General features: G+C 45.7%; 1 protein-coding gene across 1 annotated transcript; it reads right to left on the reverse strand.

Moving 5' to 3' along the window:
- Nucleotides 1-383: 383 nt before the first annotated feature.
- Nucleotides 384-20463, reverse strand: HMGXB3 (HMG-box containing 3). The gene is made up of 20 exons (XM_074155889.1): nt 20352-20463; nt 19544-19691; nt 18951-19125; nt 17944-18507; nt 17204-17302; nt 15511-15642; nt 13089-13501; nt 12557-12732; nt 12167-12264; nt 11555-11653; nt 10903-11052; nt 8901-9202; nt 7338-7465; nt 6612-6743; nt 6158-6342; nt 5339-5558; nt 4143-4276; nt 3621-3737; nt 2986-3195; nt 384-2408 (listed from the first exon to the last, which is right to left on the reverse strand). The coding sequence occupies exons 1-20, from the start codon at nt 20461-20463 to the stop codon at nt 1938-1940; spliced, it is 4065 nt and encodes a 1354-aa protein (XP_074011990.1). The 3' UTR covers nt 384-1937.
- Between the last annotated feature and the right edge of the window lie 1638 nt (nt 20464-22101).

Consider the following 22101-nt stretch of genomic DNA (forward strand, 5'->3'; position numbering starts at 1 on the left):
TCCATCTTGTGTAATACAAAAAACCAACTTAATAAAAGCAAGGTTTTAAAGCACTTTGCTCTGACTGGCCTGTCTGTAACTGGGAAAAATGAAGTAGTCACTATATAACGGCAGGGTAATTTCACTGGTGATGATGGGACATCTGACAACAGTCACTGTGTCTGAGACAGCTGTACGGCAGCATGATAATATTACCTGACACTCTGGTGAGGTGGCACAAGCAACATCTTGAGCTGCTCCTCTTGGAACACCTTGCTTTTGAGAACACCAGGCTTTTCCCCACCATATGGCAGTGTGGACAGAATCATGGTGTACATCCACATGGTGTTTGTGTTCCGACTGCCATCCTCCAGGTCTTGTACACAAAAAACAAGTCACTCGGCCACAGTTTCACCCCAAAAATTGGAGATAATTTATTAAACTTTATCACTGACTGAAAAAAGTCACTAATGTCTCTTATAATAAGTTAATGTTCTTAACAGAAAAACCCCAAGCCATAATTACTGCATTTCTCAGACTTAATACATTTACTTTAACAGTACGGTACTCAATAGGTTCCCCTTCACAGAAGGGAATTTTCAACCACACCACAAGCCTCTGAATCTTCCCCACTGCTCACTCAGACAAAATAAACTCCCTGGATGGCAACTTAGCAGTCTGGCATCCCCCTCCTCTCCTCTGCAAGTCACAGCAAACACCCATCTGCCTTCATCACCAGCAACAGGGAGCTGGCAGGAGACAAGGCACACAGCCCTAGAACCACAGCCTAAGGTGTTCTTCAGACACACCGTAGGGGCAGAGGTCTTGGCCCCACTCCTCTCAAGGAGCCGATAAAGCAACCTGGGCAGGATGAGACTTCTGTGGCCCTGACACCTGACAGAGTGGTGAGATTGCACACGCGGATGCAGCTCTCCCAGTGCCCCCCCCGCTGGGAGAGGAACACCGAGCCCTGCTCGCTCTGGTGACACTGCTTTCATCGTTTCTCCTTGATCCCATAGTCTTTGTGATTCTGTTCTAAGGAGGGGACAACAGAAACTCAAGTCCTTGAACAGAATGAAACTGCTAAAAAAAAACCAAACAAACCCGTCTGTGCAGACAGCAGAGACATTTTGAGTGTCCTTCCCCTTTCCACAGCCACCACCTCACACAGTGCTCATACAGACCTCCAACGAGCCTGGCTCCCCTGTGGCTCGCCTGGTCAATTCTTACCTTAACGTACAGAACACTTTTCACTCACTGTATGTTTCAGCTTCTAAATTATTAGTGCTTATCTGAAGGGACAAACAATTCTAGAAACTTTCTGCAGCAGCCACAATCCTGGACCCAGGAGCGCAGCCTCCAGGAAGGCTCCACAGATACAGCGTGTTAAAGCTGCACGGCTTCTCCTCGTTAAAGACTCCCTGCAGCCAATGCATATGACAGCTCCGCGGGATTTCCAAGCAGGAGTCAGTGTCCTAAACTAACCTGTACAGAACGTTTTGGGGGAATCTTCCTAGCTGTCTGACTTTCCTGGTTGCTCCCACACCCCCTGCCCTGCCACCAATATGCACAAAGAAGTCAGCAAGCAAGATTCAGCATTAAAAATCCCGTGCACATGACTGTGCGTACTCCCCACTACCAGAAACACCTCTCTCTTCTCCACTCGCCGGCTGCAGGGAGAGAAAACACACCGCTGAACAGTGGGTCCATCGCACACCTTGGGAGGCGGTCGCAGCCTTCAGCAAGGGGGGTGACAGACCCATGCTGGCAGCAGCTATTGTGACACTCTGGAAGCACACAGCTCTTTGGTCATTAACAGCAGTCAAAGCCACCGGCATCACATCTCCAGCCTGCAAAAATAAACTCTCAAGCCAGACAGCTGCCCAAACCTTGCAGAAGCTGGCCCAGCCCACCCACCCCCACCACCAGAGAGAGAAACCAACACGCTGTTTCATTACTCAGCAACCTCTATCATCCTCCTGCTTCCCCTCTTCATCCTCTTCTGTTTCTGTTTTGATCTGGGCCACTCCCAGCCGGTAGAGAGCATCGCGAATTACCACCTCCCCAGGCTGGCAGCTCTGTACGATCTCCTGGATCTGCCGATTCACAATTTCCCTGCTGGTGAGAAAGTCCATGAGGCGGTTATAGAGGTAATAGTGCGTGGCGTTCTCGAAGGTGATGGGCCTTTGGCGGATGTTGCTGGTTTTGCTGTCATTGATAGCAGAAATGATGGCGCTGTACGGCTCCAGCTCCCGGCAGAGGGAGATGCAGTGATGCCGAGCCGTTGGGTCTCGGTGGCTGTTCTGCTCCGAACCCATGTGAACAATTCGACGTGCCGACGACTTGGTGATCGGGTGCTGGACAGAGTGCTCAGCCACAGTCATGTCCACGCTGTAGTGCTGGTCTAGCAGTTCAGGGCAGGACACGTACTGGGAGAGAGACAGAAACACACATCAGGTAGAACAAGAAGCCACTTCCCCACAGTTAAGGAGAACAAGACAAAACTACCATTCTGCTGAACTCCAGCCAGCGCTATGACCCGGGACACAGGGAGGGGTAACTGATTCAGGCTTCCCCTGAACACCACAAAGGTGGTTCTGTACTCCCTCCTCACTCATGTGCCCTCAGAGATAATCCCAAGGCACTGGCAACCCTCTTCCTCTCCCATTTCTCAAGTAATAGCAGTAGTTTGAGAGAAGTAAGTTGCTGCATCAAAATAAGCGACATGCTCCAAAGTTCATGATTTGAACTGTTATAATGCCCTGCCAGCACAGCTTTTCCTGTTAAGGAACATGAACCTAATACAATGCCCCAAGCAACAGGTAACACTTTCCGCTGTGCTCAGCTCAGAAGCAAGACGCCATGAGTCAGGAGACACTTACCTGCCCAAATTATCTTGAGGCACAACGCAGGTTACATATACTTTTTAAATTTTTTTTTTTTTGTATTTATTTTAAATCTCACTTGAAACTGGCATAGCAGAGTGCAAAGGTGGACACAACTAACCGTTGGAGGATCCATGGGGTCAGAGAAGCAGCCCTGGTTTTTCCCCCACATCTGGGAAGTCAGGCCAGGACAGCAGACGTCTGCACACAGCGCCACTGAAGAGGCCGTATCAACAACATACACTGGAGGCCAGTGACGGGAGGAAACCAACAAGTCCACATGATCCCGGGCATTTTCTCCTCTTACTATGTACTTTGAGCCACACACAACCTGGAAAGAAAAGGATTATCACCAAACAACACAATAAAACTGAAAACTTATGGAAAAATATATAGTCTTAAAAAAATTAAGCTTCCTTTCAGGTAATTTGGAGAACACAGTAACCAGTTAGTTACTTTCTCTAAAGATATTCTGTTTCTTCCTCATAGACATTCACTTTATCTTGTTCAGGAAGAGGTGATTTTCAGCTCCATCTCAGCAGCAACATCAAAACCAGGCTTTAGATCAGTAGCTCATCTTGAAATCTCCTGCAGGACTGTTCATACTCCAAGCCCTCGAGGCAGTGTGTTTAATTTCCAAGGCTCAGAGAGGCCCACTCCACTGCTTCTATTTAATGGGGGAATTCCACTCTGCTAAGTCAGATAACAGTGAAAAGCTAGGTAAGAAAAAACATGGCTTACTCCAGCCTTCCTTACCTGATGTGGACACACTTTGTAGATTTTCCCTCCCGTGTGATCAGCAGAGGCTTGTGTGACGCTTATCCCGTTCTGTACAAATTCATAGAGCGCCAGGAGGGAGTAGCAGAGCTGGTCCTAGAAAAGACAGGCCCCAGAGAAAGTCTGTATGAGGCTAAAATTAATGGACCCCTCAAGAGAGGGAGAAGGTTGCAGGCAAGGTCTCCCAAATCCTAATTTGCACTTCATCCAGTCACTTCCTAATCCCGCACGCAGCACCCTGAGGATGACAACAAATTACACAATGCTGAGCCTGTGACAAGGTAATTACAGGCTTCCTCTCTTCTAGCCCACAGAGGTTCGCTTTATTTCACCACGTGTGAATTACCCTACAATCTGCAGGCACTCGCTTCTAACCCACCCCTGCCCTGAGTGCAGTCAGATGAGAAGTTAATTATCCAGGATGGCAAGTGTGAATGAGGGAAAGACAGTGAAGAACTGCTCCACTCCTGCAGGCTTGTATGTGGGCAAACAAGCCATTACCTTTGTAGTTGAAGCGTCCCAGGGGATGCTGCACTGTGTCAGAAAGCTCTGCAGCTCTTCCTCGCTGTAAGAGCTTATCAGCTCAAGCCTGAAGTTCTCTTCCTGAAGGAGCCTCACCAAGGCACTCCCATTACCTGCAAAGGCAGGAAACAGGTCTCAGCGCTCATTCTCAGGAAGGGAAGTCACCAAAATAATTTCTTTGTAAGACTACAGAAGCAGAGATTGCACAACCAACTGCAGCAAGAGAAAGCCGTGAGTAGTCCTATTTCCAAAGCACGTCACAGCCCACACTTCTTTCAAACCCTTGCTAGTGAAGTCACCAGACTGAGTCCAGCAGAGCTGCAGACTCCATGAGTCTATCCTGGTTTTTGTAACCTTTAAATGACTGGTTGGGCTGACGTGAGGAAAGACAAGTGACAGAAGAGTACAAGGAAATGTGACTGCAGCCTTCGGACCGAGCAGCTCCAGGATCACCCTTTACACTTCCTCCCTGGTTCTTTCTCTGGTGCTCCACTTCCACGAAAGCCCATGCAGCCCTTCTGAAGCTCAACTCTCTAAAACACCTGCAGCCCTGTCTGCAAAGCCAAGTCATTAAGCCTGCAAAGCCACTGTTCCTTCTTATACCTAAAATACCTAAATTCTTTAGGGAAATGGGCGCTAAATAAATTTAGCTCTCATACATCTGAGCTTATTCATCTCACAGTTTCTTGTTACATGCAGTCAATGACCTGGATATATTGGGACTAACACATCCATCTCCAAGTCTTTTTTCAAGTTCTATAAAAACTTATTCACCCTTTACTGAGATCACGACATTGAGACACCAAGCACTGCTGCAGCTTTCACAGGCCAAGCATCAGTCTAACAGGAAACAAATACCAACTGGCATTCAAGTCGTGCATGCACCCCTCTGCAAACAGACCATATCTCACTTGGGGTACGGTGTTTTCATGTCCTCCATGTCTCAAGTGCATCAGAGGACACCAGTGAATTCAAGCTTCACCGGGCAGGCCAAAGTTTAAGCTGCTAAGTATCCTGAGAATAGTTGAACTCAGCCCAGTATTCTTGCCTTCTCTCAGCAGATATAACTTTTAAAGAGTCATGCAATCATCAATTCTCAACTCTAAACATCACCAAAAGACTTAAGGCACTGCCACATAAAGCACTCCTTTAATAAGCACAACCTCAGCAGTTACCTGGCACCACCTGTGCATCTAGGTTCTTGTCCTTCTCAGTGTTGATCACCATCGCTCCTCTCATCAGTGGAGGGAAGAAAGGAGCAACGATAGAGGCATCAAATTTCGTGATGGGGATGCTGGAAGGAAAAGCCATCTGCTCAATCACCTCTGTCTCCATCGTGGACCAAAAGTCTTCCACATTCACTTCACTTGATGGCAAGAATTCTGGCCAAGTAAACTAGAAAGATCAAGAAACACACTGGTCAAATATAAATAACCATAGTTCCTTTGACAATTTTGTGTCAGCCTCACTCAAGGCATGAGGACTACCCAGGAGTGCGCTCAGCCCAAGTGTAACAAGATGACTTCAGGCTCCTAGACTTTCCCACAAACACTTTTTGTTAGGTGAGAGTCAAAACCATTTATTTGACATAAAAACCAGACAGGCTGCATACTAGTAGTAGGGCTTTTTTCCCCATTAGAAAAGACAGCACTCAAGGAAACTACCATTGGAGAAAAAAAAAAAGGTATGTCTTTGTGTCAAAGGAAGAAGGCCAAGTTCAGCAACTTTCACCCAAGGTCCCTACTATCAGAGGCTGCTGGACAACAGCTGTGGTCCAGGGACAGAGGATCTTGTTTTCCCCAAACCATACACCAACACCTCTAAGAGGAAGCACAGGCATCACCACTCCAGCCACATCCTCTTGCCAGGCATCAGCAGAAAACTGCTCACAAAGGTCTCGTGTAATTATCGTGCATTACGAAGATCAGAGTCAGCAAAAGTCATTATGATCTGCTTTGAACACGAACAGGATGTGAAGTTTGTGAAAAGCCTACCTCTATATTTTTAAGTGCCAGGACATTTTCCACATTCCTCTGGGCTATTTCCACCTTGGGGGTTATGCCACAGATTCCACAGATCATATCATTGTAATCCCGGACCGTTAGGCATTCAAAAGCCCAGTAGCCATTGCACAGCAGTTCCTGGAGCTGAACCTGCTCATCGGGGCTCAGGCTTTTTTCTGAAAAGAGAACATGCCACTGTTACAGCTTTCACTTCCTAAAGTCAGTGGAGAGATAGTAGAACTCTCCTAATGCAGAACACAAACAAACCTGTTCTCCAGAGAATTGTTACAAAGAACTGGTCAGAGAGGTACTGTTGGGTTTAAGAAGTACTTTAACAGAAACATGTCATACTACAATAGGTGACTTTTGCCTTTTTATAATCTAACAATTATCAGCAGGTCACAGTTTGGTGTGTTACGGTAAAAAACCAAGAAGGAAAACCCACCAGTTTGCTCCTGAACAGAGTCGAGAATATTGCCAACAGCCACTCTGGGATCCTCTCCAAGTTTAATGTGGTTTCGGATTGCAAACAGAAGATCCAAGCTCACTAGCAGCTTGTTACCCACATTGAAAAGGCCTGCAGTTAAAACAAGAGAGTCATTGTCTGTAGGGTTCCAGATCTTCCTCACAAAGGAATATATTCCTTACCGATACACAACATACACGAGTACGGTTCAGAGGATAATGGAACACGTGGATAGTGCTTCTGGGACTGTTCCCTCTGCACATCAGCAAGATTAGCTCCTTTCTGACTTGCCTTTAAATTTAAAAAGCTGCAAGGAACAGCAGCCAATCCATCTCCTCAGCTCCATGCTGCCTTGTAGGAGGCTCACAGTGACTGCCACTGAGAAAGAGCACTCTGCAGAGATGTCTCTGACTATGATCTCAGGGGCTGCCTTGCAGAACTCAACATTTGTCACTTACACAGAGGAGACCTAAGGCACTGGTTTCCTCATCAAAGCATTCATATACATTTTTCCTCACAAATATAGATTTACTTGCAGAAGCAGCAGAAGAATAGCGCAAGTCAAAAATAATTCAAGTTTAATATACTGGGGCAGGGAATAAGCTTTTTTCTGTGCAAAGACAATGCCCTGAGATACTGTCGAAGGCTTCTGAAGGGTTCAGACTGCAGCCATGCTGTAAGTTGGTACACTTGCATTTTTCCTACCTGTGTAAATATCAGTGAAGCTATGGAGGGCCAAACACTGCGGGTTCAAGCACACTTTGACCTGAGCTGTAACCACCTGTAATCTATTAGCTGTCAGCAGCCAGCACTCCTGAGGACCAGCAAGAGAACTGTAACAGACAACAAAAGACAACTCAGAGTCAAGCCAACAGGCTTTTCAGTCCAGTCCCACAGTAACAACTTAAATGTTCTAGTTGAGATCAGTTCATTAGTATGTCAGTCTAAGCCAGTTCACATCATAGAACCCCAGAAAAAAAAAATATGTTAGATTTCAAAAGGGATTCCCCTGGCAGAGTCAGGTCACTGCTCACATTTTTTTTTTAACAGAACTACAGCATCTCTCCAGCTCCATACATTGGGCACACAGTACTTGAGAGGTAGAGAAAATCCACGGCCCCAGCAGCCCTGGGACAACAAAAGGTGATGAGCAACACATTCTACCTGACAGCCTGTCCCTGCACACACAAAGCTGCTCCTCTACAGCGCAGCTGCCAAGGAGGAAGTTCACACAGGAAAATGCCAATTGTGCCCTAGTGGCAGAAATACAGCTGTCCACCTGAGAAAACAGGAATCAAAGTCAAAACTAGCTCCCTCCTACTGGCAGAGGTTTAATTAGAGCCTACACAGGCACATGTGAGAGTCCCACACGCAGAGTGTATCTACAATGATAGCGGATCAAAACAAGGATCTACAATGCATGGGTTGGTAAGTCACAAGGTGAGGGACAGGGTGCAAGACAGTAATTCTTGCAGAACAGAGCTAAGTATAAAAAGTATCTCTGCTGGAAAAATCTTAATTAGTGCTAGCCTGACCAAAGCAAACATCCTTAATTGGTATCAAGAAAATCATCTTGTTTGAAGAAAGAAACACAACAGTAAATGACCCGACATTTTGCTGCGGGAAACACTTCAGCTCAGGCTTTTGGCAACAGGAGGATGACTGGCAGACTTAGCGAGGAGATATCCTATGGGCTTTTATACAAATCTGGTTAAGGTAATCTAGATATGTGGTAATTTCTGGAAGTCCTTCAGGTTTCAGTTTGGATATTTGTTACAAAAAAGAATTCACTCAAGCCCACGCTAAGCCACGAAAAGAGTGAAAACAGCATAAGCAAAAAGATCCACACAGGAAATATTCAGATCAGGAAGAGAGAGAAGAGGGAAGTCACATAATGCACATCTATAATTCCACAATTTTGCTTCTGTCAGCCTCAAAACATCAGACTGGGAAACAAAGAAGGGATGACTAATGAGAAGATTCCGTTTCAAGACGAAAAAATATTACATCTGGACTTAGCAGTCACTCTTTGATCAAGCTCTCCTGCTGTACGGAAACGATAACTATGACAAACTACGCTGCACAGAAGAAACAGAAACAGCTTATTGCTAAACAGCTAAACCCTTTCCACACACACAGAGCTCATTTGGCATCACTTACACCAGCATCACTACCAGGGGCTAAAGCAAATATTTATTTCAGGCAGGCCTGTAGCACAGAACATCAGCACGAGGTTGAAAGAGTCACAAGTCTAAAACAGAATCTTACTTCTGTCCCCCTTTGAACAGTGGGCTGTTACAGAGGAGGCACTGCGCAGATGGAGACTCATAGTAGTTTGACCAGGAGGTCTGCTCTATGGTGACCGTCTCCTCACTCACGTTGGACAGGATGAGCCGCGAACTGTTGAGTTCATGGATGAGGGTGAAGACTTCGGCCAGTTCCGATTCATTCTCCGGGATCTGCATTACCTTGCGCAGCAGCTGCAGGGTGGATTGACGCTGGACCTCTTTCTGGGATGGGGTTAGGGGCTCGCTGGTGTTCAGCACATCAGACTGACCTGGACTGACCTCCTAGAAAGCAAGTCAAACACTCACATATTCAACTAGGCAAGTGTCCTGGTTTGAAGCACGACAGCAAGCACGGTGATGAAATATTAAGAAGCCCAAAGAAGTCATAAAAGGTAGCAGAAACACAGTAACCTTTGTACCCAGTTGACTTCTACTCCACTGCTCAATCATTGAACCCCAGACAGTGGCTTCAAGCCTCAAAAATACTTTATTACAGCCCAGCCTTTCAGGAAACTCCTATAATACTGCTAGACCATCACAGATTTGTCACGAAACTGGAGTAACTGTTAGTGCAGAGATGGAGGATCAAGAGGATAAGGACAACCATCAAGAAGCATATAAACACCTCAACGACCCTGGCAATCATCACAGCCTTTCTCCATGGGTTACCAAGCACATTCTCCTCCCTCACAGGCTCAGACAGCCACGGCAGCCCATACCCCTCTCCAAAAGGGAGGGGAGACAAGCGCCCAGTGAGAACTAGGGACTGCGATGTATGAAATACACCTATCCATTACAATTGATCAGCTATAGACCTTAGATACACACTTCCCAACACGCATATGCTATCAAGACAAAATGCACACACAGGAGAACAAAACTCTGTGTGGCTCAGAAGAACAGCAAGAAGGCAATCAGGCCAATCTGTTTAATCACTTAAACTCTTCTGCCAACATTTCGCCTTGTTTTTCTGTCTAGTCTAGCAACGAGATAAATGATCAGTCCAAAAGCGCAGAGACAACAATGAACTGTGTGATGGGAATGTTAAACAGATCTAGAACCAGAAAATAAGAAAAAAAAAAAGAATGAGGAAGAGACAAGGCACATGCAAAAATGCAAGCTGAGCTAAGCGCACTGCTGTTCCTTATACAGCTGCTTATGTGCGAGTTTCACACAGGCAATTTCAGTTTGTTTGTTTGTTTTTAAAAAATGCTACACAAAGTTATGTTCTTCAAAATAAAAAAGGCAAGTAGGAGAGTCATATTACCACATAGACTAAAATGTAGCCTGTCTATATGCTGAGTGGGCAGTTCAGCTAAGAACAGGACAGCTCCTCTTTTTTTTTTTAAAAAACAAACAAACTTCTGTATGAGAAAAGCTAATCTTTGAAACTTCAAATGCAGAAAAACCCCAAACAAACAAAACCCAGAATTCATTATTTACATCCACATATAACAGCAGACAACTGAAAAATATCTTTTTACAACAGAAAAAAAAATACTACATCCAGAAATACATTCAGGCTGGAAGTAAAGTTGCACTACAAACCCCTAAAAATAGGAAGCTCTAATACAGGACGTACTAACTCAATTGACATTGGCCACAAACTGGTCACAAAGCAGAGCATACTTGGGAGTTTCTTGATGAAGTCTCAAGTCGAACAAAGCTGACACAACAAATGTGACTTTAGGGGTGATTTCCCCAGCATGTGCCGACACATCCTAAGCATTTTTAAGCTACAGAGACATCCAGTGGTAGCACTGAGTGCACTCAGTCCCATTCTCAGCCTGAAGCACCACTGATACAAGAGGCTAGACAATACAAACATCATCACAAGTATTTTCAACAGGACATTAATCCGTTAGAAAAGCTTAACATAATGAATAGTAATTACCATGTTCCCATGGGAACTCGCAAACTAAGGTACCTCCCCACCCACCCCAAAATAGCCATTTGATATGACAAACTATTCTGAACCTTACCAGGGATTTTGTTGTTTTCTCAGCTCTGTCTTTGGCAAGATTGTATCCACAGCTTGGGCAGATCCGTGGCTTGTGCCTGTTTGTATACACATAACTACAAGACGGGTTTTTGCATTTCCCTCTGCCACGTGATGTTGCCAATCCCAAATCCTGAACAATACAAAAAAAGAGATGTTTGCTGACCTTGACTTTTAGACGCCAACAAGATTCTAGAAAAGTCTGCTTGAATATCATGTGTTTTTCCACCACTTTATAACACCTCATTTAAAGGTCAAATAGCAGGCCCTGTCACTTTGCACAGAATATTTTAACTGGCACTCAAGCGTTTTGGCATCAGTTCCAGAGACCGCAAACACTCACACATTAAAACTCATTCAGAAACCACTGATCCTTCTGCTGAACTCAAGGAAGGGATGGGGATTATATGCTGCGACATGAAGAAAAATCCAGCTCTTAACAAGGTCCCAAACATGACTGCAACAGGGTACAGTCACCCTGGACTAGGTCAGCAGATGACATACAAAGTACAGATTGTCTCATGTTAACTACAAGATACGTTTCTGAAAGTCAGTAAAACAAAAGTTACAGAATGGCCTCGTCCCAGAGATGACACTCCCCATGGCTTAAGTCAGACCATCTGAAAAAATCTCACCAAAGTTACGGTGCAGCTGTACTTGTAGGAAGGGAATATGTCTGGTTTGACCTCCACGACTTTAACCTGAGACGCCCTGCCGGTCAAAGCGCTGTGGAGCTAAAGATTAAAAGCAATAAAAACAGCACCCATGAGACACATACTAATGGATACACACATCCTGTAAGCAGTACCTATTAGCATTTTTTTACCCCAGAGAAATCAGTTACTGTTAATTTAGTATCAGAGGACCACAACACGCTGTTTTGCATACTAAGGCATTACGATTCAAACAGAAGCATTCCAGCATCCTGGCATACCCAGTCATATTTCACAGGTGAAAGTCCCAGGACTCAGTATTGCATGTCAGGTTATCAAAGCACCAGCAGATCCTCAAAACATTTTCTGGAAGTAGCTGAGAGGTTCTCAAAGCAGCCAACAGCATCTCTCAGTTCAGTTCCTACGCTCAGCCATCTACCATTCGTGCTGCTACCGAGCCATCCCATAAAAACTGTCAGTCACAGATCTCATCATCATAAGGCTGCTACATTTTTACGTGCTATTTCTCACCACCCAGGTCATATCCCTCAGCACCGGAAAACAATATGCATTTGAAGAACAAACCATAAGTACCTTTCGCTCCTCGGCACTTGGTGGCTGCAGAATCGATTGGCCTAATTGTTTCAGCGTACTGGGCTTCAAGCCCGATGTTCTCACAGGGGAATGCTTGTCTTGAAGGAGGAAAATGAAGCAGCAGGTTAGATATGAGAAAACACGTCTCGTTTCATTCTGACATCTTTAGTAAGTGCCACCATAGTCTTGTGAGATTTTTCCTCTGAAACAACCCAAGCAGGTGTTTCACGGCCCATTTACCTGCACTCTCAGAGAGAAAGAAAGTGGGGTTTTTTTCTAGGGTAGGTCACTATCTCCCTTCAGACATATCTTGTTATTTGACAGAGACCACTTCAATGTGGTGAGGAAACACAACCGCTCCAAAAGGACACCAGAGAAGACTGCTTTTACCGGTATTTGCAAAGGCCTGTCTGTTGCTTGGCTGCTCAGTGCTGGCTTCTCTCCCCGCACTGGCTGGTGCAGGCAGAATGGCTCGCATGGGTCTTGCTGCAGCCAGCAAGGAGGGCTTAGGTCTTGGTTTACTCTTTACTTCTTGTCCTTTGTGTGTAGCAGCTGGAGCATCAATTCTGAAAGACAAGAGCTGCGATCGGAAAAAAACTCCATGGTTTCCCCCTCAGCATCCATTTTCTTCTCTTCCCTGAACTGTATTTCATTAGTACAATAATTACAGCTATTGCAGTAGAAACGATAAATAGTGCTAAGGATAAACCTGCCCTGTGACTACAATTTGTCACTTTAAAAAAAAGTTAGCTCTAATGGACAAAACAATCTCAAAGGAACAATTCTGAACTGGCAGAAAACAGACAGTGAACAGAACAGGTCTTACAGGAAGCACTGCCAACAGCCTTCAGTTTCTTGGACTAGTCCCATCAGCACACAACAGACATCATACACTCCCATAACATACGGAAAACTGACTCACCCCACTGGCTTTTTTGCAGAGGCATTTGGACTCGGCACCTCAGAAGAGCGTGGCATCCCCAGCCCTAAGCTATCTTTTTCTGCCTGCTCTGAAGACGAGTCTCCTTGCCGTTGGCTTTCTTGACCTAGCATCACTCCAACAGCACTCCCTCTGTCTTCAGCAAGCACGTTGTTGGCCAGAATGTGAGCCTCAGAGATGATCACTTCCTCCCACTCCCTCTCCTGCATTTGCCCTCCAACAGGCACAGCGTTCAGCAGCTGGCTGACAGCTTCAGAGCTTTCCAAGGCAGACTTGGAGGTGCTCTCGCTAACAGCTGCCGGTTCTGTGAATGCTGACTGCTGACCTCTTTTAGCTGCTGGAGTTTTAAGAGAGGTGCCTGAATTTGGCTCAGATTTGCTTTTTGGTTGCTTTTCCTGGAAACAAAGAGATACACACATTTCAGAGCTTTAGGCTTTCCCAGATAAGTAAGTTCCCTTCACATATGCCAGGTTTGCCATGGCCTATTTAATGCTGGATCAAAACAGCAAAATCCTAAGTGTTTAAGCAGTGAAGTGTACGAGAGCAGAAAGACACCATCTCCTACGACAGCAAAGTCCCTGTTAACATTTCATGTAGCCTCCTGGCCCTTCCCATATTATTTTTAGACACTGTTTACTTTGAAGAATCAGTCTTTCTTAAACTCTCTCAAATAACACCATTAGCATCGACATCACAAACTCACCCACCACTCTCTGTAAGAAGGACCCACCTCCTACACTCCCCTTTCAGAGCTTCAGCTCTGACACTGTTCTGCCACACTACTGAGGAACCAAAGGGATAGAGAACTTGTATCTTTTGGATATGTGCATTCAGAAAAGCTTGCACTTGCACGAGTCAGGAAACAGAATCACTCAGGAAGCTTTGTTACTTTCAAGACTAAGGCCATGTATTGGGGTCAATGAAGATACGATGAACACTTAATCAGTAATATGCAAAGAGATATCAGAAATGGAATCAAGAGTTTCTGGCATGATAAACACAAGACTAAGCTCTCTACAGAGTTCATAGTCAGAAGGATAACCTAAGTTTTTAAAAAGACAATTTCTAACCTAGTCCCTTTTCTTTTTAAGGAACAGGAAGGTATGCATATATTTACTTTCAGTTTTACTGATGTTATTAACGGTTAAAAAAACCTGCTGCTGCATGTTTTTCCCAAGGCATGACACCATAAAAACAAGTAGAACTGTTTATGCAAACGTGTTCTGAAAGCCAGAAAGAAAACTTCCTCTAAAACCTTTCAGTTCTAATCAATAAAGGATTTAACAGGAGCAGGCATGCCATAGTCAGACAGAAACATGTTTTTGCAGTTAGCTGTCTATCCACTTCAACAGGTTTAGAGAACAAAAGCTAAGAAGCCATCATCACTATTTGTATCCTATCACGTAGGAAGCTCAGCCATCAGCTTAGACACTACAGAGTTTGTGTGCTGCCTAAAAAAGTTCTTCCCCCTAAATGCTTAATGGATCTAGACGCAAAACAAAGGAGGTTCAGAAAAAATCCACATAAAGCCACTCAATGTCAATGCAAATTTTCACAGAGAACATCCTTTAACTTGTGCCTGAGGAGCCTTGTTTCAGACAGAAATTTAACGAACACACATCTGTTCAGAGCTGACTAATTACCATGACATTGCCAAGGTTTAAGGAGCAAGTGGTTTTTTGCTGTATACAGCTAGTAGAGATGCCAGTAACTTAAACAGAGTAGGTATTGTGTGGAGAAAGACTTTTCCGCTCGAACAAACTTCACAACTCCACCAACACCTGAGAATTTCCTTCCAGCTAAAGGTCAGAACATCAGGAACAACAAGACACATGGTCATAAGTCAACAATACCCAACAGAACTTCATCTTCCACAAGATCAACTTTATTAGCAAGCTCCCAAAAGATCATATACCTACTACAGTAGAGAACTGTTCCTCCCTTCTGTTGAAAAAATAATGTTGAAAGACCACAGAAAGCGTGAATTTGTAGAAGAACTTCAAACGTAGATAAATTACCACAAAACAAATGGTTTGACCAAATCCCTGAGCTTAGCTAGGGCTGTAGCAGGAAGAACAAGCAATGCCTTCCAGTCACAGGAACCATAACGCAGGCAGAGGGCCAGAAGAATGCCTGTCCTCTCAATAAGAGTTACCAAATGCAGCCCCACCTATTCTGATACTGCCATTACAAGTGGCATCTTTACCCAAGGTGTGGTGATTTCAGGTCTGTGTCACCCCAGCCAAGTGTCCTCTGCAATGGTGACTTGCTCCAGCACAAGCACAGGGATCACTTCTGGCATATTTGACCTCCTGTGCTAGATCAACAGGCCTAGAAATATCACAGGCATTCACAAACCAGCACTTTTTGTCTGAAAAAATCAGGGAAGGACAGGCATATTTACCTTTGGGATCCACTTCCCTCCCAGGAAGTTCCCACATGTCGGGCATTTTGGTGGTTTATGCCTGGTGACGTAAGTGAAGGAACAGCCAGGATTGGTGCAATTTCCATGTCCCCTGCGAGTATAGGTGGTTGTCTGAAACGAGAGTTGTCAACAATTTCTCTACAGAGCTAAAAAAAACAACAAAGCTGTGCTCATCACTCCCTTTTTCCTCGCAAGCACTTTACAATCGTTATTCAGCAAACCACCAGCCCTCCACTATTATTCTTTTTACTGATCAGCCACCACAGAGTTGGATCAGTGTGAGTCAGCACCGTTAACTACTCTGAGTCTAAACGAGACTCTGAGCCTATACAAGAGCCTTCAGTATTACTAGAATTTAGCTCAAATTGCAAAGCAGAGATGAACGGTGCATATAACCTACTGGAGAAGCTAACCTTGCATTTACAGTAATGTAACAGTTTGATTATGAATAAGGCTACGAATAAGATAGTATAAAAATGATTCAAACAACAGCTCACAGTGAGGCGAGACGTGATGAACATTCCAACGGGGCAACAAGAGTTGAAGACAAGCTCTCAAGACGCAGAGGCAGTTTTCATCAGTAATTTGTTGTTGTGCGCAATGGTCAAATACTCCCCGGTGCTTTAGTGTAACTTGCTATAAACTACTGCAGCCAACACCACCAGGTGCTATTTATAAAGACAACTAAAGCAGAACCCATCATCTCTGCCAGTGCAACTGCATCAACACATTGAGTTTTTGTCAGCGCAGCACTTCTCGATATTCTGTACTCGACACTCCTGAGGGAGCTGTTGTGCTGCAAGTCTCTAACTAGATACGTTTTTTTTCTAGAAATGCAAGTGCTGCTGTCACAGAAACGGGACAATTTAAGCAAGGCACTTTTCCTCAGAAACACAAACCTGAGGTAATTCCATTCTCCCTAAGACAACTGGAAGAATATCACGCTATGCGCCACTATAAATATCTGCAGCGTCCACCAGCTGGAAGCACAGAGGACATGGAAAACAGGATTTGATGACAGCTTATACAACACTAGGAGCTGCAGTGCTGCCTGCACAATGAAGTCCTACAATGGCTGCAGAAATACAGGTGGCTGGAGTGCTTAGATGAGAGAAACAATACTATTGTTCCTCATGCAACAGGCCACACAACCCTTTTGTGGGTTCTCAAAATATTAGGTCGCTGCTCCCCTCCTGCCATGTGGCCAAAGTGACAGCCACCCACGAGACTGGGGAGCTCACGTGTCCTCTCACAAGAGCAGATTCTTGCCCTTAAAGGAAGGGACACTGGCATTTTATGAAGACAAATATGCATCCAAGTAGAGGACATAGATGGCTACACAGATGCTGAAAAGGGCAATACAGGAACTGCTGTTGGCCAGATGTGTTGTGATAGCATTATCTACACCATCAGTTTCCAAGAACTCCTTGAGGACGAAGGCAGCAGGAACAGGCCCATCTAAGACACTCTAGGAAGTCACAGACCCCCATCAGCACACACGAGGCATAAAACCAGGGACAAGAAATACATCAACTGACATAATGACTCCAAACTGGATTATCTTTAAGAACCAGATCATGATCAAACCCTTCCTACGCTAACATCTTTAAGACAAACCTATGGTAATACATCTAATACCTTAAAAGATCACACAAGGCTCTAAATTTCTTACCAATTTGATTGATGCTGGGTTCTCCACAACAGAATGAGCTGGCAAAGGTAACATAATAAACTGTGTAGCAGGTGTGGAGGAGCTACTCTCTTCAGTATCCTAAAATAAAACCAAAGGGAAAATACATGCAGAAAGTAAGAGACCTGGTGACCTGCGTCCCACCCTCTCATGAACATTACCATCGAACATATGTCTTAAAGACTAATGAGACCAGAAAACAGGAAAGAAGAACGATCATTTCAAAAGCAACAGCCTTACCAGGTCTACTCTAGAAATTACCAAACTCTCTACAACTTGAAATTGAAAATAGCAGATCAAATTCTTCACAGAATAAGGTTTTCTATAACCTATCCCTAACACCTCAACTTAGAAGGACTCCCTTCTACCTCTCTGCAAACAAGAAAACAACTATCAGGAGCACAGAGATAACATTTTTTCTCCCCAAAATCTTATAGTCTGATGTGGAACCCACCCCAAGTACTGTTATAAGAAATAATTTAAAAAACCTCCTTAAGACACTTAAGACACAAGCAGTATCAGCATTTGGCAGAGCCAATCTGCAGCAGAGACGCTGCAATCACCGAGTTACAGAAGTCGCCTCCTCACCCCTGAGCATAAGCACGCCAGGCAACACAGATCTCCTGCAGCCACCAAAGATCTCACGCAAAATGTATTCAACAGCACTTGGACATTTCAGGTGAGACGCTGACAGGAGGCTGAGTGTCACGAGAATAACTTACCCTCCCAGTCACCACGGTCACCACAGACACACCATCTGAAACCTGAGGACGGCCCACGGCGATGCTCCCATTGGAGATGTCTGTGGAGCTGCTGACCAGAGTCTCTTCAATAACTACCCGGGCTGTCTGATACGGTTGCCCTTCTATTTCCAAGGAAGCCTCATCCAAGAGGATATCTCCAGCCACCTTCTCTGTCACGGGCCCAACATAGTGAGAGAGAACCTCTGACGCAACCACTTCTTCCACGGCATCTGGCTGACCAAAGGAAGCAGCCTCTTCTGCGAGTCCTTCGATGGCAATGCACTGCTCAGAAATGCCAACGTGGCTCGAGTCCACAGAAAGGATGTTTTGCACAGCATCACGAGAGACATTTGTGACATTGGTGGAAGCTGCTAACCCTTCGGACGCTACCTGACCTTGTGTCACACACAGTTCCAGCGGCTGCCTGCTCCTGTCCTCCTGAAGAGTGGTTTTGGGGATAATTATATAATCTGAGCGAGGAAGAATCTTACGGAATCCTGGAATGTCTGGAACTACTGCAGTTCGAGTGGACACCTTGGAGTTCTGTTGGCAAAAACAGAGTAAGGAATAAATGAATGAGAGAAAAGAAAGAGATTCAGTTCTCAATCCTGCTATTTTAGTACCCAAAGCTCAACTGGCTTTCTGAAGTAGTCTGCTGGGAATTTCTCCCTGTGACAGAGCCAGCAGAATCCCTCTCAGCCCTGGCTTTATCATCCACTTTACCATCAATCACCCTGATGACATGACACAAAAATAACTACCATCCCCATCAGTGGGTACTAGACATATCCATCTTGAATTTCAAAACATCATCTCTTGAGCGAACAGAAGGCAAAAGGAAGAGGCAGTAGCCTCATGCATTGCTTCTTCTATCCTAAGCAGAAATACAACTGGAATCTACAGTTACATCCCCCCACAAAGTGCTGCATAAGCAGCTAAGCGCCTCTCTCTTCACACGGCAAAGAACTGCCACAAAAACGACTTACCGGGTCCAATCCCTCTTTCTCTAGCTTGGCTTTCTCCAAGTAATAGCTTTTTTCAGCCACACTGAGCAACCTCCAGCTCTCACTGATCTTTTTGTTGATTTCAGATTGAGGGAGGTGGGGGAGCTCTTGCTGTACTTTCAAGTAAATGTCATAATAGTAGAGGAGGTAAGCAGATCTGAAACGAGACCAGAGACTGAAATGTTAACATCATTCCACATAAATTCCTTTACAAAAAGAAATCCACAAGGTTTACGATTGTCTCAAGGTCAAGTGAGAAGCACATTACATTCAATTCTTCTTCTAAATGTATTTGTTAATCAAATGAAAACTATGATTCTGAGAGAAGCTCTGAAGTAAGGAGAAAGAGCCTAAGGCAAATTATTCTGGGGTCCACAAACTTTAGATCGAGCAATGATAGCACACATAAAGGCAAGGATGTCAGAGCAGGCCCAAAGGTCAAGCTAATTTTTTTATACATGAAGTTTTACACTATGAAGTGTTCCAAGCGCACTGTAAAGTTCACTCTTACCAGAAACAAGGAAAACTCCTCCCATATCCTACCCAGGCGCTAAATGAAGACAGAAGGAACTTACCTAGGTTTTTTGGCTTTTTCTCCATGATCACCAGTACTTTTATATTTCTTTTTCTTCTTAGAGGGCACCGGTGATGCATAAGTGTAAGTGCCCTCTATTTCCTCCATTACCACAGTTACTTCAGTGCCATCATATGGAGCCTCCATTGCTAAAAAAACACGTTTTATGTTACGCACTCGCCAAGTTATGCAACACTTCTCCCAACAAAGGCTGCTCTTAATCACCTTGTAAACTGACAGCATCACTGGCACATAAGATTGACTTTAATTAACCAAGATAACTAGGTGTTACGCTATTTATCTATTTTTAGAAGAAAACACCTTTATTACTGTGACCTCAATACCATCAGTTTAGGGCAGACACACCGCATCTGCACTTAAAAGCTGCATTTCCCCAGGAACCTCTCAGGTAAGTTTGGCAGTCCAGAACGAGCCTCACGCCCGGCAAGCGGGTGTCTGGCCACAAGAGATCACAGCCAGAAAAGCAAGGCCAGAAGCTGAATAAGCAGGGAAGCCTCATAATCCTCTTACCCACCAGAAGATCTCCGGGGCTCCTCGCTTAACACCGATGAGAGCTCCAGCCTCCTCGGCGCTGGGAGGCGGAGAGAGCAGGAGAAGCCTCAGTAGATAAGGGGCAACTCCACCGGGGCTCAGGTGCAGCAAAAGCGGGCAAGCCAAAGCCCGTTAAACCGCGGCCCCGTCTCCTCCGCAGCGCCCGAGGCGAAGCGGAGCGGCGGGGTCCCCTTCGGCCCCGCTGAACCCTCCCAGGTGCCCCCCCAAGGAAAGGCTCTGGTCCCTCGGCCACTCACCGGGCGGCAGCGGGGAGGAGCGCTCGGAGAAGGCGAAGCGAGCTGTGGTCACGTCCCAGCCGGGGCGCAGCGACGGGGAGGAGGCAGCGGCGGAGCGAGGGGCCAGCCGCATAGAGCGGAGCGGGCGGAAGGGCTAGACGGGGCGAGCCGCCCCGGCATGCTGGGCCGGCTGCCAGGCCGGGCCCGGGCCGCGGGTCGAGGCAAGGCGGGAGAGCGCCGGACCCTGCACCTCGCCCGCCGCCACCGGAAGCACCGGCGGCAACAGCATCCGGGTCGCGGCGTGACGGCCGGAGGGGGCGGGGCCACGCCGGGAGGAGGGACGGTGGCCGGGAGGGGTCAGTTTTCCTGCCTGCGCGCGGCGGCCCCTCGCGGCGGGGGGGGAGAGGCGGCGCGTGCGGCCCTTCTTCCCGCCCATTCACCTGAGGGAGCGGGGCGGGCAGGAGCGCAATTATCAGGAGGATGAGGCCGCTGAAAGCGGGGAGTGCTCTCTGCTGGAGGGGCACCGCGTTCTTCGCCTCCTTCAGTAGCGCTGGGCAGGCTTTTTGCCCGACTTCCCACTGTTTTCCCAGTTTTTTTCCATTTTTCCTCCCTCCAGGGAGCAGCAGGTACAGGCCTGGCCCCTTCTCCTCATGAGGTGGGCAAAGCTCTGCTCCTTGGGTGCAGTAACGCCAGCCCACCGATACTGCCAGTCCTGGTGAGGAGGCAGATGAAATGGCAACCTGAAGTTCAGAGCCAGCTGAAAATCCAAGAAATCAGGGTGCCGCTGGACTAAGGTGGTGGTTGTTCCAGCTGGTTGCAAGGCCAGCACCCTGACACCACCTCAGCATGAGAGCCACCAGAGATCCTCCTGTCAGGCAACACGGTATTGACCCGGCTGCCATAGCCACTCCAAATACTCATGGGATCTTTGGGTCCTGGAGTTTGTTTACCCACATTTCTCACTCGGCTTTGAAGAAGGAAAGTTTCCATACATGACAAAGTAATCGTTTTCTCGCCTTATAGGGCTCTACCCGTAACCCTGTTCCTTTGAACCTTTTGGAAAGTGGGATATTGTGCAGCTATCACTAACACGTTTTTCAAATTACACATTTTGGCTTTTTTTTTTTTTTTTTCTATCCATGTCTATTTCTGTGTTTGACATCATGACTTCTAACTTTAGAGAAATGTAAACCACATCTATCTCGTGTCTTCTCAGATCTCGGAGAAGCAGAATAAGGGCTCCTCTTCTCCAGTAAGTCATTAATAAAAACCGTAAAGCAGCGATATGGCAGCCAGTATTAAATCTGTAACCAGTTATTTATTCTCCTGAAGCCGTTTATGTGCTCGGCTAGAGTTTATGTGCAAGAATTGGTGGCAAAGTGTCTGTTCTGCATCAAGCACTGCACGGCTTCATCCAACCCGTGTGCTTTTCCAAAGCTCCTCACTTTTATCCGGGTTAATATACAACTGCTAGAATTTTGTTGGGATTATTAACTAGCCAAATATTGGGGGAAAAAAAAAACCAAACAAACAAAAACCCAAACAAAAAAACCTGGCATTAGAGGACTAACGAACAACTGAAAAAAAATAATTTTAGACAAAAAAAAAATGGAATAAAAGCAGCCGTTTCCCTCATCGTTCATGGAGGAGTTTCTCCCGGTGTTCATGCTGTCGATGGTGTTAGAAATTCACACCCTTTCCTCGATGCATTTTGACTCTTTCATGGACATACGGCTTTATCTTGGAAAAATGGTTATTCACAGTATGTGGA

This window comes from Numenius arquata, chromosome 11 (assembly GCF_964106895.1).
Source record: "Numenius arquata chromosome 11, bNumArq3.hap1.1, whole genome shotgun sequence".
NCBI lineage: Eukaryota > Metazoa > Chordata > Aves > Charadriiformes > Scolopacidae > Numenius > Numenius arquata.

Coding starts and splice junctions, on each gene's coding strand:
- HMGXB3 (XM_074155889.1), bottom strand. CDS start 20,463: ATGCGGCTGGCCCCTCGCTCCGCCGCTGCCTCCTCCCCGTCGCTGCGC. Junction 12,733..13,088: donor TCTGCAAAAAAGCCAGTGGG/GTGAGTCAGTTT, acceptor CTTGTCTTTCAG/AATTGATGCTCCAGCTGCTA. Junction 12,265..12,556: donor ACAGGCCTTTGCAAATACCG/GTAAAAGCAGTC, acceptor TCCTCCTTCAAG/ACAAGCATTCCCCTGTGAGA.